General features: G+C 35.3%; 1 protein-coding gene across 1 annotated transcript; it reads left to right on the top strand.

Moving 5' to 3' along the window:
- The first annotated feature begins 5923 nt into the window (after positions 1–5923).
- LOC127840406 (serine-enriched protein-like) lies at positions 5924–7460 on the top strand. The gene is made up of 4 exons (XM_052368819.1): positions 5924–6014; positions 6193–6478; positions 6630–6917; positions 7445–7460. The coding sequence occupies exons 1-4, from the start codon at positions 5924–5926 to the stop codon at positions 7458–7460; spliced, it is 681 nt and encodes a 226-aa protein (XP_052224779.1).
- Positions 7461–14056: the final 6596 nt, after the last annotated feature.

Genomic DNA, 14056 nt, shown 5'->3' with positions numbered 1-14056 from the left:
GATGCCCATAATATCACTTTAAGTGTCCGCTCTCTAATTCAAGTTAATTCAAGTTTTGGGGACAGTGGTCTAGTGGTAAAATGCTGGTTTAAGGATCGGAAGGTCCCTGGTTCGAATCCCGGCCGGGCAACTGGAATTTTTCTGAGCAAAAAAAAAATCCCACGCTTGCTCCTCTCCACCCAGGTGTATAAATGGGTACGCGGACGACCTAAATCCCAGTGATCGGGGGGTTAATGTCGAAGTCGGCTGAAGATCTATATCGAAGCAGACTATAAACCGCACCTTTTTTAATCTTTTTAAGTTGTTTTCATCCGATTTTTACCAAACTTATATATATATTTAACCATTGCAGTTCTTACAACTCAGATACGTTACAATCGTGTAACAGTGTAATTAAATGCAATACATATCGATATTCTAGGATTTCAATAGACACTGTTTGATGCACATTGAACGCCGTTTCTCTTTCGAGAATAATCAGAACCATGACCGTTTTGACAAAATGACGTGATTAAACGTTTATTAATACTAAAACATTTCTCTCCTAAACGGGACCTCTAGTTGCTTTGTGACGACATTATATTCAAGTAAATAAAATTTAAATGCAAATAAAAATCGTTAATGGACCCTTTTGTGAAACATGATCATCACAATCGCATTCCTTTATAACACATGTTTTAAGAATACAGCGAATCCTACCTCACGGCCTATTCCTTAAGGATGTGTCTCCAACTTACTTCACAATCTAGAAGGTACCAACAAATGCGGTGAAAATTGAAGGGAGACAATTACGTTTGATTTGCCTCGCAAACCATTAGATTTTATCAACGCGATGAATAATTTCCCTTGGGTATATTATCATCATTATCATTATTGTTATTATTATTATTATTTATTTTATTATTATTGCCATTTCAGAGTTATGTACCAACTAATTTTCAACCACCTCAACTAACAGAAATCCCGCCATTATAAATCGGGAGATTTCTTCACTATCCCAGTCACAAAGTACGATCCAGAAGTATTCCGAATATTGGTCCAGTTCATTCATTCCGGGTATGCAACTATCAATGACATCACAGCAACGGGTCTGTTATGCGAAGCGTATCAGTTCGAACTCCGCGATCTGCAACAAGCCTGTTTGCAATACATTGAGGCTCGTGTAGAAAGCGGATGCGAAGAAAACATTCTCATAGGATCCCGGGCGTATACAAGTCACAAACATTACCAAGCCATTGTTGATCAGGTAAGTTTATCTGTTTCATGCTCTTTTCCTTTTTATGAATGAGCCCATGTATTGTAATCATTAAAGTAAATCAGACAAAAGACAAAGCGTTTATCTGAAACGATTATAAAATGTAATACAAACACATACATTTTTCGGATTTTAGAAATCTGGAAGTGCTTCGGTTCAGTTTGCATTGACTTTTTATTTGCAGATTTACGCAATGCTGAACACACGTTACCATGACAATGTCAGAATCTTTTCTAGAGAATCCATGGTTTGAAGCAACAATTAGACTCCTGTTAAGAAGTCGACAACGCCAACGATATCGCTAAAACAGGCGAATAACAAGGACTGACACAGGACGATTCTCATGCCGACATCGCCGACACATAATACGCGAGGAAAACTAGGGTTGAATCGGGAAAAGCATCAGAATTTTCCTTTCTAACGGTGCTGTGAATATATTTATTGATGTCCTGTTTGTATAGATATTGTACAATTGTTGTTACTAGTTGTTATGTATTGAATATTTATTATTAATAGCAACGTAAATCTGTTTTCCTGTATTTTGTTTTACTTATTTATTGATTTGAAAAGGCAAAAGCAGTGAGCAATGATACATTTTCGAAATGACTAAGTTCGCAGTTGCATTTCTCTGATTTAATGCTTTCTGTATATAAGAAGGACATTAATTGCATCGTTATTGTGATACAAAGAATACCACATTCATGTCCCATTAATATGAAATACAGTACATACTAAGGTTATAACAAATGCATCGAAATTGAAATGCACTATATAGAATATAAAATTTAGTGGCTATAATTAATGCGTAATCATTTGTTTCGACGTTAGACGTTGAAATACACTGTACAACTACCGGAAACTGAATATAACCAAAACACAAATAAACCATTAAATGCCATACTTCTCGTTGGCATGGTATCTCCATTACGGGTAGTTCGTTGGTCGAGAATTAAAAAATTCTAGACGAGCAATTCAGAGGTACCGGTTCAATGCCCGGCGTTTCCACTCGGTATTTCAGAAGCGCTCGTTAAGTGCCCAGGCCCGTAGCCAGAGTTTTGAAAAGGAGGGTGCGAATTTTCCCATCAACGATTGTTATTGAGCAACGAAGTAGAGAAGCGGTAGGTAGGGGAAGGAGTGTCCCCCTCCTGCAAACGGGGGGTTCGGAGGTCCTCCCCTTTTGAAAATTTTGAAAATAAAAAGTAAAATCCTGCATTTTGGTGGCTTTTTATCTGAATTCAGAGACTGAAGTTATAGAGCATTTTTATATGAAAATTCACATTTATTGACTACACTCAGTGACTGATCGACATGAATATGATATAAGATACATGTATTACATATGCAACAACACATTGATATGAATATAAAATCAACAATAAGAACGGTATACAATATCATTATTTATTTGAATCTTTATAACATTGGTGTATTTTACCATTCCAAATTCTACCATTCCTAAATCAAGCAAATAAAAAGGAAAAAAAAATGACTTTTTTCAAAACAACTGTTTGTCTGCTACTATGGATAGTACCCGAGACCTAGCATTGCTCTAAACGTGCTTATAGTGTTTTGTACAACAAACACTGATTAACAAAACTGGATCTTCTCTAATCTGCATCAATACTAAACAGAAATAAAAATGTTATAACTGGTTACTTGTATTTTTTTTAATTATTTTTAACAAATTAGTTATCATTTTCCAAACGAATGTCAGAATACAACAATTAAGGCTTCATAAAGACCCTTTAACCACAAACTACTGGTCCTATCGTCTCAAACCCCTTATTAATGTATAACAGGACGTTGAAGAAAAATTATTGACTTATTTTCCCGTATGTTCAAGATCCGTCACAGTTAATGAACATTTAACGTTAACGTCCACCTGATCATATATGTTATAACGTTTTAAATTCATTATAACAACTGTTTCAGAGTATGGCATATTTCCTAGTGTCAAGTTTGACATAATTAAAACATTGTGGGCAGTTCTGTATGTGGAGCAGAACAGATGCCATAAGGTGCTGGTAAACTACAAAAAAAGGTACATTGCTTTGTAGACATGATTTGTTTTCTTGCCACACAACAACAAAAAAAATTATCCTATCTTGAGCATAGCTGATACTTTTTGTCTGAAAACCCTAATGGTGATTCGAAAATGGTTTTACGGGGATATAACAACAAGACAACGCAGTCTTTCGAAAATGCTGTGTACAATCGTTCATTGTGGTATAATGCCAAATTATTAATCAGTGACTCATTAGTCTTTGACAATACTCGACGGGTGTCTTTTGATTTCCGTCATTTTCGGAAGCTGGCATAACATTCCGTTAATAATACTATAAAATGTTCTCTCTTTCCTGTCGATAGCATATTGAATTCAACATAATTGTAAAGCTGAAATACGAAGACTCACTGGATTCCGGGAAAAGATAAATAATCGTTTTTGCGTCGAATAAAGTTGGGTGCATCTTTTAGTTCAAATATTGTTTTTACTCGTCGAAAAAACATTCAGTGCGAACGCACCCAACGCACCCCACCCCAAGCTACGGGTATGGTGTCGAAGCCAACTAGAAATGTACCGGTAAGAAACCCACGCAGATGTCGCTTGTATCGCTGCCATACATCGGGTACATTCCAATAAATATATTAATAAAGAGCTTTGGTAAATTATCCGAGTTCTTTGTATATGTTGTCATTTCCATCTGCTTGGCTGAAATGAACCGTATATCTAAACTAAGTACATTTTTTACTTTTGTGTTTTGCCTATTGACCCCTATGAAAAGGTCTTAAATGTACATGAATCATGCATGTCATTTGTTGTCTTGTGTCGTGCCATTTAAAATCGTTCAGATAGCATCGTTCTGCTTGTGTCGTGACGTATAATGCACTGTATCATCTGCCTTAAAAGGACAAAAATACGCATTATACAAGAGTTTTGTCGGACGACCTATCGTATAAATACGAAGTAAGGAGGAGTAATAGGACAGCAGTTAAGTAAATGTTGCATTGTCCGCTTTGTGTCTTGTCGTATAAACACTGTCTCTGTTGACTTCAAAGGCCCGTATTGTCACCGACCTTATTGTCTTTACCGGCCTTGAAAACATATTTGGAACATAGCATTGTTCTCTCTGTGTCATGTCGTACGGAAACTTACTCAAATCGCTAAATGGAGCCGAAATACATGAAACATGGCATTGTTCTTATCGTAGAACGACACTGAATAAATTGTCTTATAATGGACACAATAACACTAATATGTGTCGTGCTCTGTTAAAAAGGTGGTTTAATGCTTGTGCGTAAAGTTGCATTTACCCCCCTTTTCACAGAGCACGGCCCATTTAGATCAATAAATGAAGGACTACGAGACGACATACACACACATATGGGCATGTATCACGGCGAATTGTTGTTTGTTCAAATTGTCAACATGTCTTACATAGATTTTGTAGATAAGCTGTCTCTCGTGGTGTTCAGATTTCAATAGAACACCCGTGGTGTGAAAATTGTTTACAATATATAAGTATAATGGTATTTAAGTATCTTCAGTTACTTTTCATATAATTCTCCATCTCTAATACTATTGGTTTATAACAGTTTAAGTAATCGGAACATAACTTTTTGCTGCACTACTTGTATCTGAAAACATTTCTTTAAGATATCATTTGGGCTTGTTAAGTCGACCTTATTTGATGTACTTTAAGTTATTGTCTACGTGGTTGTTAAAGTGATATTATGGGCATTTTTCACTGTTGAATTAGGCTGAAAAGAATTAACGGGTCAAAAGAGTTAGTTAAAATGTGGTTACTGACCAATTATCTGCAACTCATCTTGCTACCACTTGTTTATAAAAATATATATATTATATTCGATATTTTACATGACCCAGTAAGCCAAAATGATCCGTAAAACAATGTGTCGTATGAACGAATCTGCACTAAAACTAAATTTAGGTTCACGTCGTACATGCATGATCAGTTGTCAAACGAAAGTACGGTTGATATTCAAATGCATTATTTTTCTCTTTCCGGGATATTGTTAAAGTATGTTGATGCTGCATTAACAAATATAGATGTATATGAAGTGAAAACACCAAAAATATACAACGGTTGCGATAGACACCCATCAACTGTTAGATGCCCATAATATCACTTTAATAGGTAGAGATCAAATGTTCTGTCCATGGTTCGACACAGTATCAATTAAATTTAGAAACGTTTTAATGTCAATCGCAACAAATTTACACATTCAAAATACAGTCAACATAACGAAAGTTTGGTGCTATTTGTTCAGTATCTTGACACACGTGTCAACATCCTAATTACAATCGTTTAGATGTTAAGATGTCTGCTCATTCAGATAAACGCGACAAATTTATCCAGCGAAAGGTGCGATCAACAAATCAGTTACGATGATGTTGAGTAAACAGTCAGTCAAATTGCAATCAAACAAGTACTGGGGCATTTTCTTTTACTCAGCTAATTAATGTGCTAATTGCTTGTCATCGGGCGGCCAATTAAAATGTAATATTGAAATAATCCATTGGCTGAAGTCAACAGGTATAAATAATTGCGCAAAGAAGTTCGTATCATTCGTTTTCAAAAGATATCGCAGCAAGAGATTCGATTTAAGTAGCCACTAAATCACACAAAACGCTCATTCATTGGAAAAATGGAGGGATACATTGAGTTTGATACAGAGCCATTGTTGAGCAAGATCGACAACTCTGACTGTGATGACTTCTGTAACCCAGGGTTTGACGGTAACTCTTTTGGCAAACCATTTATTAAATTTGGATTCAGAAATTAAAGAATAATTATTATGATTGTAATAATTTAAATAATTCATTATAATTACTTTATTTACTTGATAATGACATCGTTTACGATATCATTCAACACTATAACATATATTACAATTCACGTGTTTGTTGCTTTCAGATTCCTCCTCCGGATATGATTCCACAGATTTCTCCGACGCCGAAACAGACTCCTCGAGTATCACAAGTATGAGAACCGGATATAGAGCAGCAAGTGGGCGTAGTAACACACTTCTTGCTAATGAGGGTTACCAGCAGGTGCGCGCACGTGTCAGCTGCACGAGCACATTGTGTGAGAGTCTCGCTATGATTTCGAGCATGCCAGAGATGTGTGACGTCATATTTAAAGTCGGACCGGAAGAAGTTCCTGTGTACGGTGTGAGGGCTATCCTAGGCATTCGCAGCAAGTAGGCTTTAGTTTTGTTTACTTACATTTCATTAAAAAATTAAATAATACAACATTTAATATAAATTCTGGATTTATTTTTGCTAGTTGTATACTAATCACCAGCCAGATCATTATTATATAACATTTACCGGCATACTGTTTTTTTCCAGACTGATGTATCAACTTATCTTCAACAATCTCAACAATCCAGAATCCCGACTTTCTAAATCGGGAGGTCCCGTCATTATCCCCGTGAGAAAGTACGACCCAGAAGTATTCCGAATGCTGGTTCAGTTCATTCAGTCCGGGACTGCAACTATCAATGACGTCACCGCAACTGGTCTCTTATGCGGAGCCCATCAATTCGAACTGCGGGATCTACAAAAAGCCTGCTGGAAATACATCGAGGCTCGTCTTACATCCGGATACGAAGCAGATATTCTCGCGGGAACCAGAGCGTACAAACATCATAGACAATATCAAGATATTATTGCTGAGGTTAGTTTTTGTTTTTAGATATTTACTCTTTATTTTATGCTGCCGAAGGTTGGAGAAGAATTTGAACTGCCCGTAATTCCGTCCGTCTGCTTGTCCGTCTGTCAGTCAGGCTGTCCGTCCGAAACCTTCAACATAGGTCATAACTTTTGCAATATCGAAGATAGCAACTTGATATTTGGCATGCATGTTTATCACATGGAGCTGCTACTTTTGACTGGTGAAATGTCAAGATCAAGGTTATCATTCAAGGTCAAAGGTGAAATATATGGCTTCAAAGCGGCACACAAGGGGGCATTGTGTTTCTGACAAACACATCTATTGTTTTATATAGCTTGAGAACAGGTTTATCGTTAAAAAGGGTCGAACAATAGGAGGAAGTTTCAGCATTGATCTGAACAAATTTAATCGATTAGTTCTAAAGCATACAAAAATGAATTCGGACAACATGAATATTCTTTGTTTTGATATACATTGCTTTTAATTGCAGATTTACGCAATACTGAACACTCGTTATCATGACAACGTCAGCGCTTCTTGTAGAGAATCCACGGTTTGAAGTACAACAAGGTTCTTGTTGGAAGTGCATGACGCCATCCTAATGGCATAAACTGTCATATGTCAAGAAGTGACACTGATAGATTTTCATATCCGGAGGTATCACAAAGTGCTAGTGACAAGAAGTTTATTTTCATTATGTGAGGTAGAGAGCAACAGTTTATTCGGAACGCATGTTAGAATATCTCATCGCAATAATGTTTTGTTTTTGTTTCTGATTGTATATTTATCGTATTTGTGTTGTTACTGGTTGTTATGTTTTGAATGCATATAATAATACTTAATATGAATGAAAATAAGTTTCGTAGTGTTTCATGTATGGCGGGTTTGGTTCTCAATGTCACAATATATAGAGGATATTTGTTCGTGTCAGTGCGCCAGAGTGAAAATATTATTTTTCTATGATCACGAGTGAAATAACAAACGATCTTACACTGACATGTACACATTTTCTGTTTTTGTTATGCCCCTTTGTCAAGAAAATAATTAACAGCTGTTTCCCTTTCGCTGAAAAGTTACCCTTTCTCGGAGCTTTGTGTTTAAAAACACAAAATGACGTCATTATACCAACGAATTACTCCAGTTAAACCCTTTTACAATGTAAATAAACGGTGAAAAAGCATTAAAAAAATGTGTTGGATTCGGTGGAATGTCGATTTTAATTCACTCGTGATCATAGAAAATACATATAAAATTATTTATGATAATCTAAAAATAGAAAACGGAGTTCCGAAAATGTGTTCTTTTCACTGCTGTTCTTTCACTGCAGAAATGTCTTATTTTATCATTAGGTTTAAAAGAAACCAATAATCCTAAGAACAGATTTTGTTCTCTAAGCGATTGAATGGTCGCCTTGGGGACTTTGATAGAGTTTAACTGTCATGCATAAACTAAAGATTTTAGAAAAATAAGAAATTGTCTGAAATCAAGCGATTTGTATGTGCTACAAAACAAGGAAACATGAAATATTGCTTAATAAATCGAGGTATGTTATACTGTTTACTGAAATATCAGTTGTTCTAAAAACGCGAAGTTCTGGTACGAGCAATTTTCGCCTTATTGGCAAATAATATTTTAATGGATTTCAACCACCAAACCAATTTTATCCCACTTTTACAGCGAACTCGGTTGATTAAAGCCCCGTTGATTAAATTTCTGGTATAATCCACGGCACTTGCTACGTTGTTAGGCTACGTTGTACGTAAACAGATGTAGTTCCTTGTATATAACAACTAAATGTTATATTGATGTTATAAAACTTACAGATTTGCAATTCAATATGAACAACATGTGTTATTTATCACGCACAACTCTTTGTCACAGAACGATATTCTGATTTTAAAAATGCTTATTTGATCAGAGGTTATTTTTGGAACGCGGATTAATACACTGACTTTGGTTACACTACAGTCATTATCAAAGTACGATAAACACTCATGAAAACGTGAAATTATTCAGTTAAACTAATTTTGTTTAAATAAAAAGGTTTACGGAATAAAAAGTGTGATAAATAGAATAATAGGTTAGTGTTCATTATTGATCAGGTTTATCATGCTCGGCACGAAAACGAAAAAGCACTCGCCAAGGCTCGTTCTTTTTGTTTTCTAAGCCGCGCATGATGAACTTTATCTATAATTCTAACACGGCACGTGACTTGTTTTCTATAGACAAAGAAGGAAATCAAGCGTGGGTTATTCTGCAATAACTTATGGGCGGAGCTTATACACTGAAAGCACGCGCTGTAGCAAAACAAAACATGCCGATACATTTTTCACCAACGTAATAATCCGGTATTTTATGAATGAAAGTCACGTGACAAAATACTACGCTATGAACAGAAATGCGTAAAATTGACCCAATTTCCCACGGTGTTCGTCTGCTTCGATACTAAAATGGCTGAAGTTCGAATCGGAGCAATGTGCTCTTATCGCGGATTTTCTTGTAGATGTAACACTCTTGCGTTAATTTAAAGTGTACAATGAAAACATGTAAGTTAACGCAAGTTGTTGTTGTTCTTATTTAACCAAACGTGAGAAATGAAATGTTTTTTTCCATCCAGTTTGGCTGTTATTGAGGGCGGAGATCTGATCGACAGAACAGCCGAAAGCTATTTTTTATGGGCGGAGCTTCACATAAAAAAGTATGCAAGAAAAATAAGATACATTCTATAAATCTTTCGTAAAAATCGTGTTAGAATCGAAATAATTCATGTACGTTATAGTTTGTTGTCGAATAACCCACGGCCGGAAGTTTAGATGCGTGGTTTCAAATCACTAGTGCTTCGCACTCGTGATTTAATCCCTACGCATCTAAACCTCCGGCTGTGGGTTATTCGACAACAAACTATAAAGTACACGAATTATTTCTTAATCAACACTAACCGTTAATTCTCTATAAATATCATTGTAACAGTGCAGTTTGGATTGCTTAAAGTATATTGAACATATTTTATAGTTGATTCCAGTGCTATGCTGAATGCATCCATTATATGTACATGTACATTATTGCAAAACATAGAATTGCTCGTTTTTGTAAATATGTGTGCCTTTCTATTAATGGAACTTTTTATCACGCAGACATGTAGACCAGGGTGCAGAATCAACGGGGTTTTTCGGGTTTTACACATGGCCTGGACAGAATGTAAACACACCGTGAAGAACTTTATTTTTGCAAAAACCTCAAGTTATTCAAATACATTTGCAAGAAACTTGAGTGCATAATAGTCAGTTTTTCTTGAAGTGTGTGCCGATATCTTAAGGTATAAGAATATATCATTGAATACGTCTGAAATCGTTGACAAAATTTCAAGCCGCGTGAATCATAGTCGTTTACAATAAATTCAGCAGATACTGATTTTTGAACAAGAACAAAGGCTTTTTAAATAAAGTAATTCCGACGAATTTCACATTGCCATAAGCAGCATAAAAATATGTTTTTAGGCACTAGTTGAAATTCTTAAGCAAAATAGTGTTCAAAGTTATTTGAAATAAAGCTCCACTAACCGTCGTGTATACATCCAATAAAGTTAAAAAGGGGAACTCCACAAAGTCACGTGATCCTGCAACCTGAGACAGATGTTAATACATTTTAATCGCGCTTTGTGAAACGTGGATTTAATGCATGTGCGTAAACTGTCGTCCAAGATTAGCCTTTGCAGTCCGCTAATTAGGGACGACACTTTCCGCCACAACTGAATTTTTTCTAAGAATAGTCTTTCTTTTTTAAAACGAAAAAAACGTGTCGTCGCTGATTAGCCTGTGCGGATTGCACCGGTTTATCTGGGAGGACACTTTACGCACCTGCATTAAAGGGGCCTTTTCACGTTATGATGTTTGCGAGGAAACAGTAATACTAAATATTTACCATGTTCTAAAATATTAAATGCATCTTTTGACGATTTAAAAACCTGAAAATTAAAAAGTGTTGCAACGCGAAACGATTGAATAATTTGGAGAGTTATAATGTTGTTGTTATATTTTTTTGATACAACGAGGATTGCTTATATAGAAAATAATATACCTTCAATCAGTGTATCGGCACGGATGGCCGATTGGTCTAAGCGATAGACGTTTACTCCAGGGGTCAGTGGTTCGAGCCCAGTTAAGGGTTACTTTATTTTTCTTTCTTTCATTTTTGTATGGTGCATTTGAGATCCAACTTTTGCATTAAACAATATAAAGCATTTAAGACAAACTTCAATATATGCACAAATCCCTTTAAATCCCGTTTTCACAGTGGACGGCCCATTTAACTCAACATATAAAGGATAACGAGACCACATACACACACAAGTGGACATGGATCATGATAAATTGTACGATATTTGTACCATTTACTGTTTGTTCAAATATTTGACACGTATTTCATAGATTATGTGGATCAGCGGTTTCTCGTGTCATTCAGATCGGTCATGACACCACCCGTGGAGTGAACACTGTTTAAAATTAATAAGTATATGTGTATTCTAGTATCTTGAGTAACTTTTCATATAATTATCCATATCTAATTCTATACTTTTATAACATTTTAAATAACCGTAACAAAAATGTTTTGCTGCGCTACTTGTTTCTGAAAACATTTCTTACGATATCATTTGGACTTGTTAAGTCGCCTTCATTCTATGTACTAATTTATTTGCCTTCGTGGTTGTAAATAGGCAGATGCAATTTTCTGTCAATGGTTCAACAAAATATCATTTGAATTTAGAAACATTCTAATGTCAATCGCAACTCATTTACATATTCAAAATACATTAAACATAACGAAAGTTTGATGCTATTTGTTCAGTATCTTGACACACGTGTCAATGTCCTAATTCATCCACCATTGACCATGCAGAACATTTATATTCCAATTGTTGATATCCATAAACATTAAGGTGTTTAATGTCAAATGACTGTACATGGCATGCGCATATATCCTTTATAAAGGAAAAGGCTTGTTCACGAGTTCATATAATGCGTAGATTAAAAACAATTCTTGATAGAAAAACTCTCGAGAAAATATATTTTTCGTTTATTAGACCAATCATTGTGTACTCAGACGCTGTATTTGACAAGTGTACGCAATACGAAAAAGATGAACTAGAGAAAATACAAACTGAAGCCGCGCGAATAACAGCCGGATGCACATGTCTAGTCTCATTAGAAGAACTTTATAATGAATAAGGATGGGAAACTCTTGGTCAACGAAGACGTAAACATAAACTAATATTTATGTATAGAATGAAATCAAACAATGTTTCGAACTAGTTACAGTCCCTTGTTCACGCAACAGTTGGGTCGCGTAGCAATCACTCATTAAGAAATGCGTCTCATCTCCAACTAATTTAAGCGCGAACGTCACTGTATTTAAATTCGTTTTCACCGTCAACTGTATCCGAATGGAATAATCTTCCAGATGATGCCCAAATCGCTGAATCTATCAATTCCTTCAAAAGGCTTATATTATTAACATTGATCGACCGATTCAAAACCCCATATTCTCGTACGGCGAAAGACGCTCTCAAATATTACACACGCGTTTACGTACTAAGTGTAGCGCCTTAAATTACCATATTTTTAGACGTAATATTGTGACATCCCCATTATGTGTATGCGGACTGCAGGAAACGACGTCACATTATTTTCTCGAATGTACTAAGTATGCACATGTCCAAGGCGAACTTCTCAACACAATATCCGTTTATTCCGTCCCCTGCATTGAAACTATTCTTAGACTATTTGGAGACAACACGCGTGACTACCTTACCAATATTAGAAAAGCTGATGCTGTTCACAAATTTATAGGTAATAGTAAGCGATTTGATTCGTTAATAAGCTACAGAACGTCTCACAACCCTTTTCTCTTCTTTTCCCTTATCTAATATTTCAAAACTACATTTATCTTCTTCCCAGAACCCTACCACACTTTCCTTCACCTCCATATGTCTCCTTAAAATTTGTTTTTTACAATTTAAACACTATACACGGAGTTTGTCTCTTTCTCAACTGTTATTATAATTTAATGATCAAAATCCGATTATGTTCGCCTGAAAACATGTAATTGTATTTGTATAGGGAGAAGAACTATATAAGACCTTGTCTTTCGTTCTAATCCTATTCAAACATGTTCATTGTATAAATGTCACATGTAATGCTATTTAATAACAAATTGTATTGCTTGAAATAAATATGTTTCAACTAATGTCCTAATTACAATCGTTTAGATGTTTTGATGTCTGCTCATTCAGCTCAACGCGACAAATTTATTAAGCGAAAGGTGCGAACAACAAATCAGTCACGATGATGTTGAGTAAACAGTTAGTCAAATTGCAATCAAACAAGTACTGGGCCATTTTCTTTTACTCAGCTAATGAATGTGCTAATTGCTTGTCATCGAACGGTCAATTAAAATGTAATATTGCAATAATCTCTTGGCTGAAGTCAACAGGTATAAATAACTGCGCAAAGAAGATTGTGTCATTCGTTACTAAATCATACACAACTCTCAATAATTGGAAAAATGGAGGGATACATTGAGTTTGATACAGAGCCATTTTTTTAGCAAGATCGCCAACTCTGAATGTGATGACTTCTGTAACCCAGGGTTTGGCGGTAACTCTTTTGGTAAACCATTTATTAAATTTGGATTTACGAACTTAGATACTAATTATTTTTTCTATTCATTTTAAAGCGTATTGTATACATACATGTCGTTCATTTCCAAACAATGGCTTTAACAAATTATACAAAAATATGCCTTTTAATGTTTTAGACCTGGCTTTGTAGCATTTCTATCAGTGAGAACAGTACGTATGTGTCCTGTACTATATAATCACTGATGATATATGATTAAAAAACAAAAAAATACTACAAAGACTTTATGAAGTGATAAACTAACATTAAGAGAGTAGTAATATTTAAGTGGACAAGCATTATAAAAATTTAATTCGATTCCATTTTTGCTCAAAAATATGCAATTTATCATTACTGAGGGCTATTTCTTTCGCAATCTGGATTTTTAATTTCAGGCGATGTATAAAACAATTGAAAATTGGTAGTTG

Source organism: Dreissena polymorpha, chromosome 8 (genome assembly GCF_020536995.1).
Source record: "Dreissena polymorpha isolate Duluth1 chromosome 8, UMN_Dpol_1.0, whole genome shotgun sequence".
NCBI lineage: Eukaryota > Metazoa > Mollusca > Bivalvia > Myida > Dreissenidae > Dreissena > Dreissena polymorpha.
Note: the sequence above shows the minus strand (reverse complement) of the source record. Positions and strands in the feature narration are given on the sequence as shown.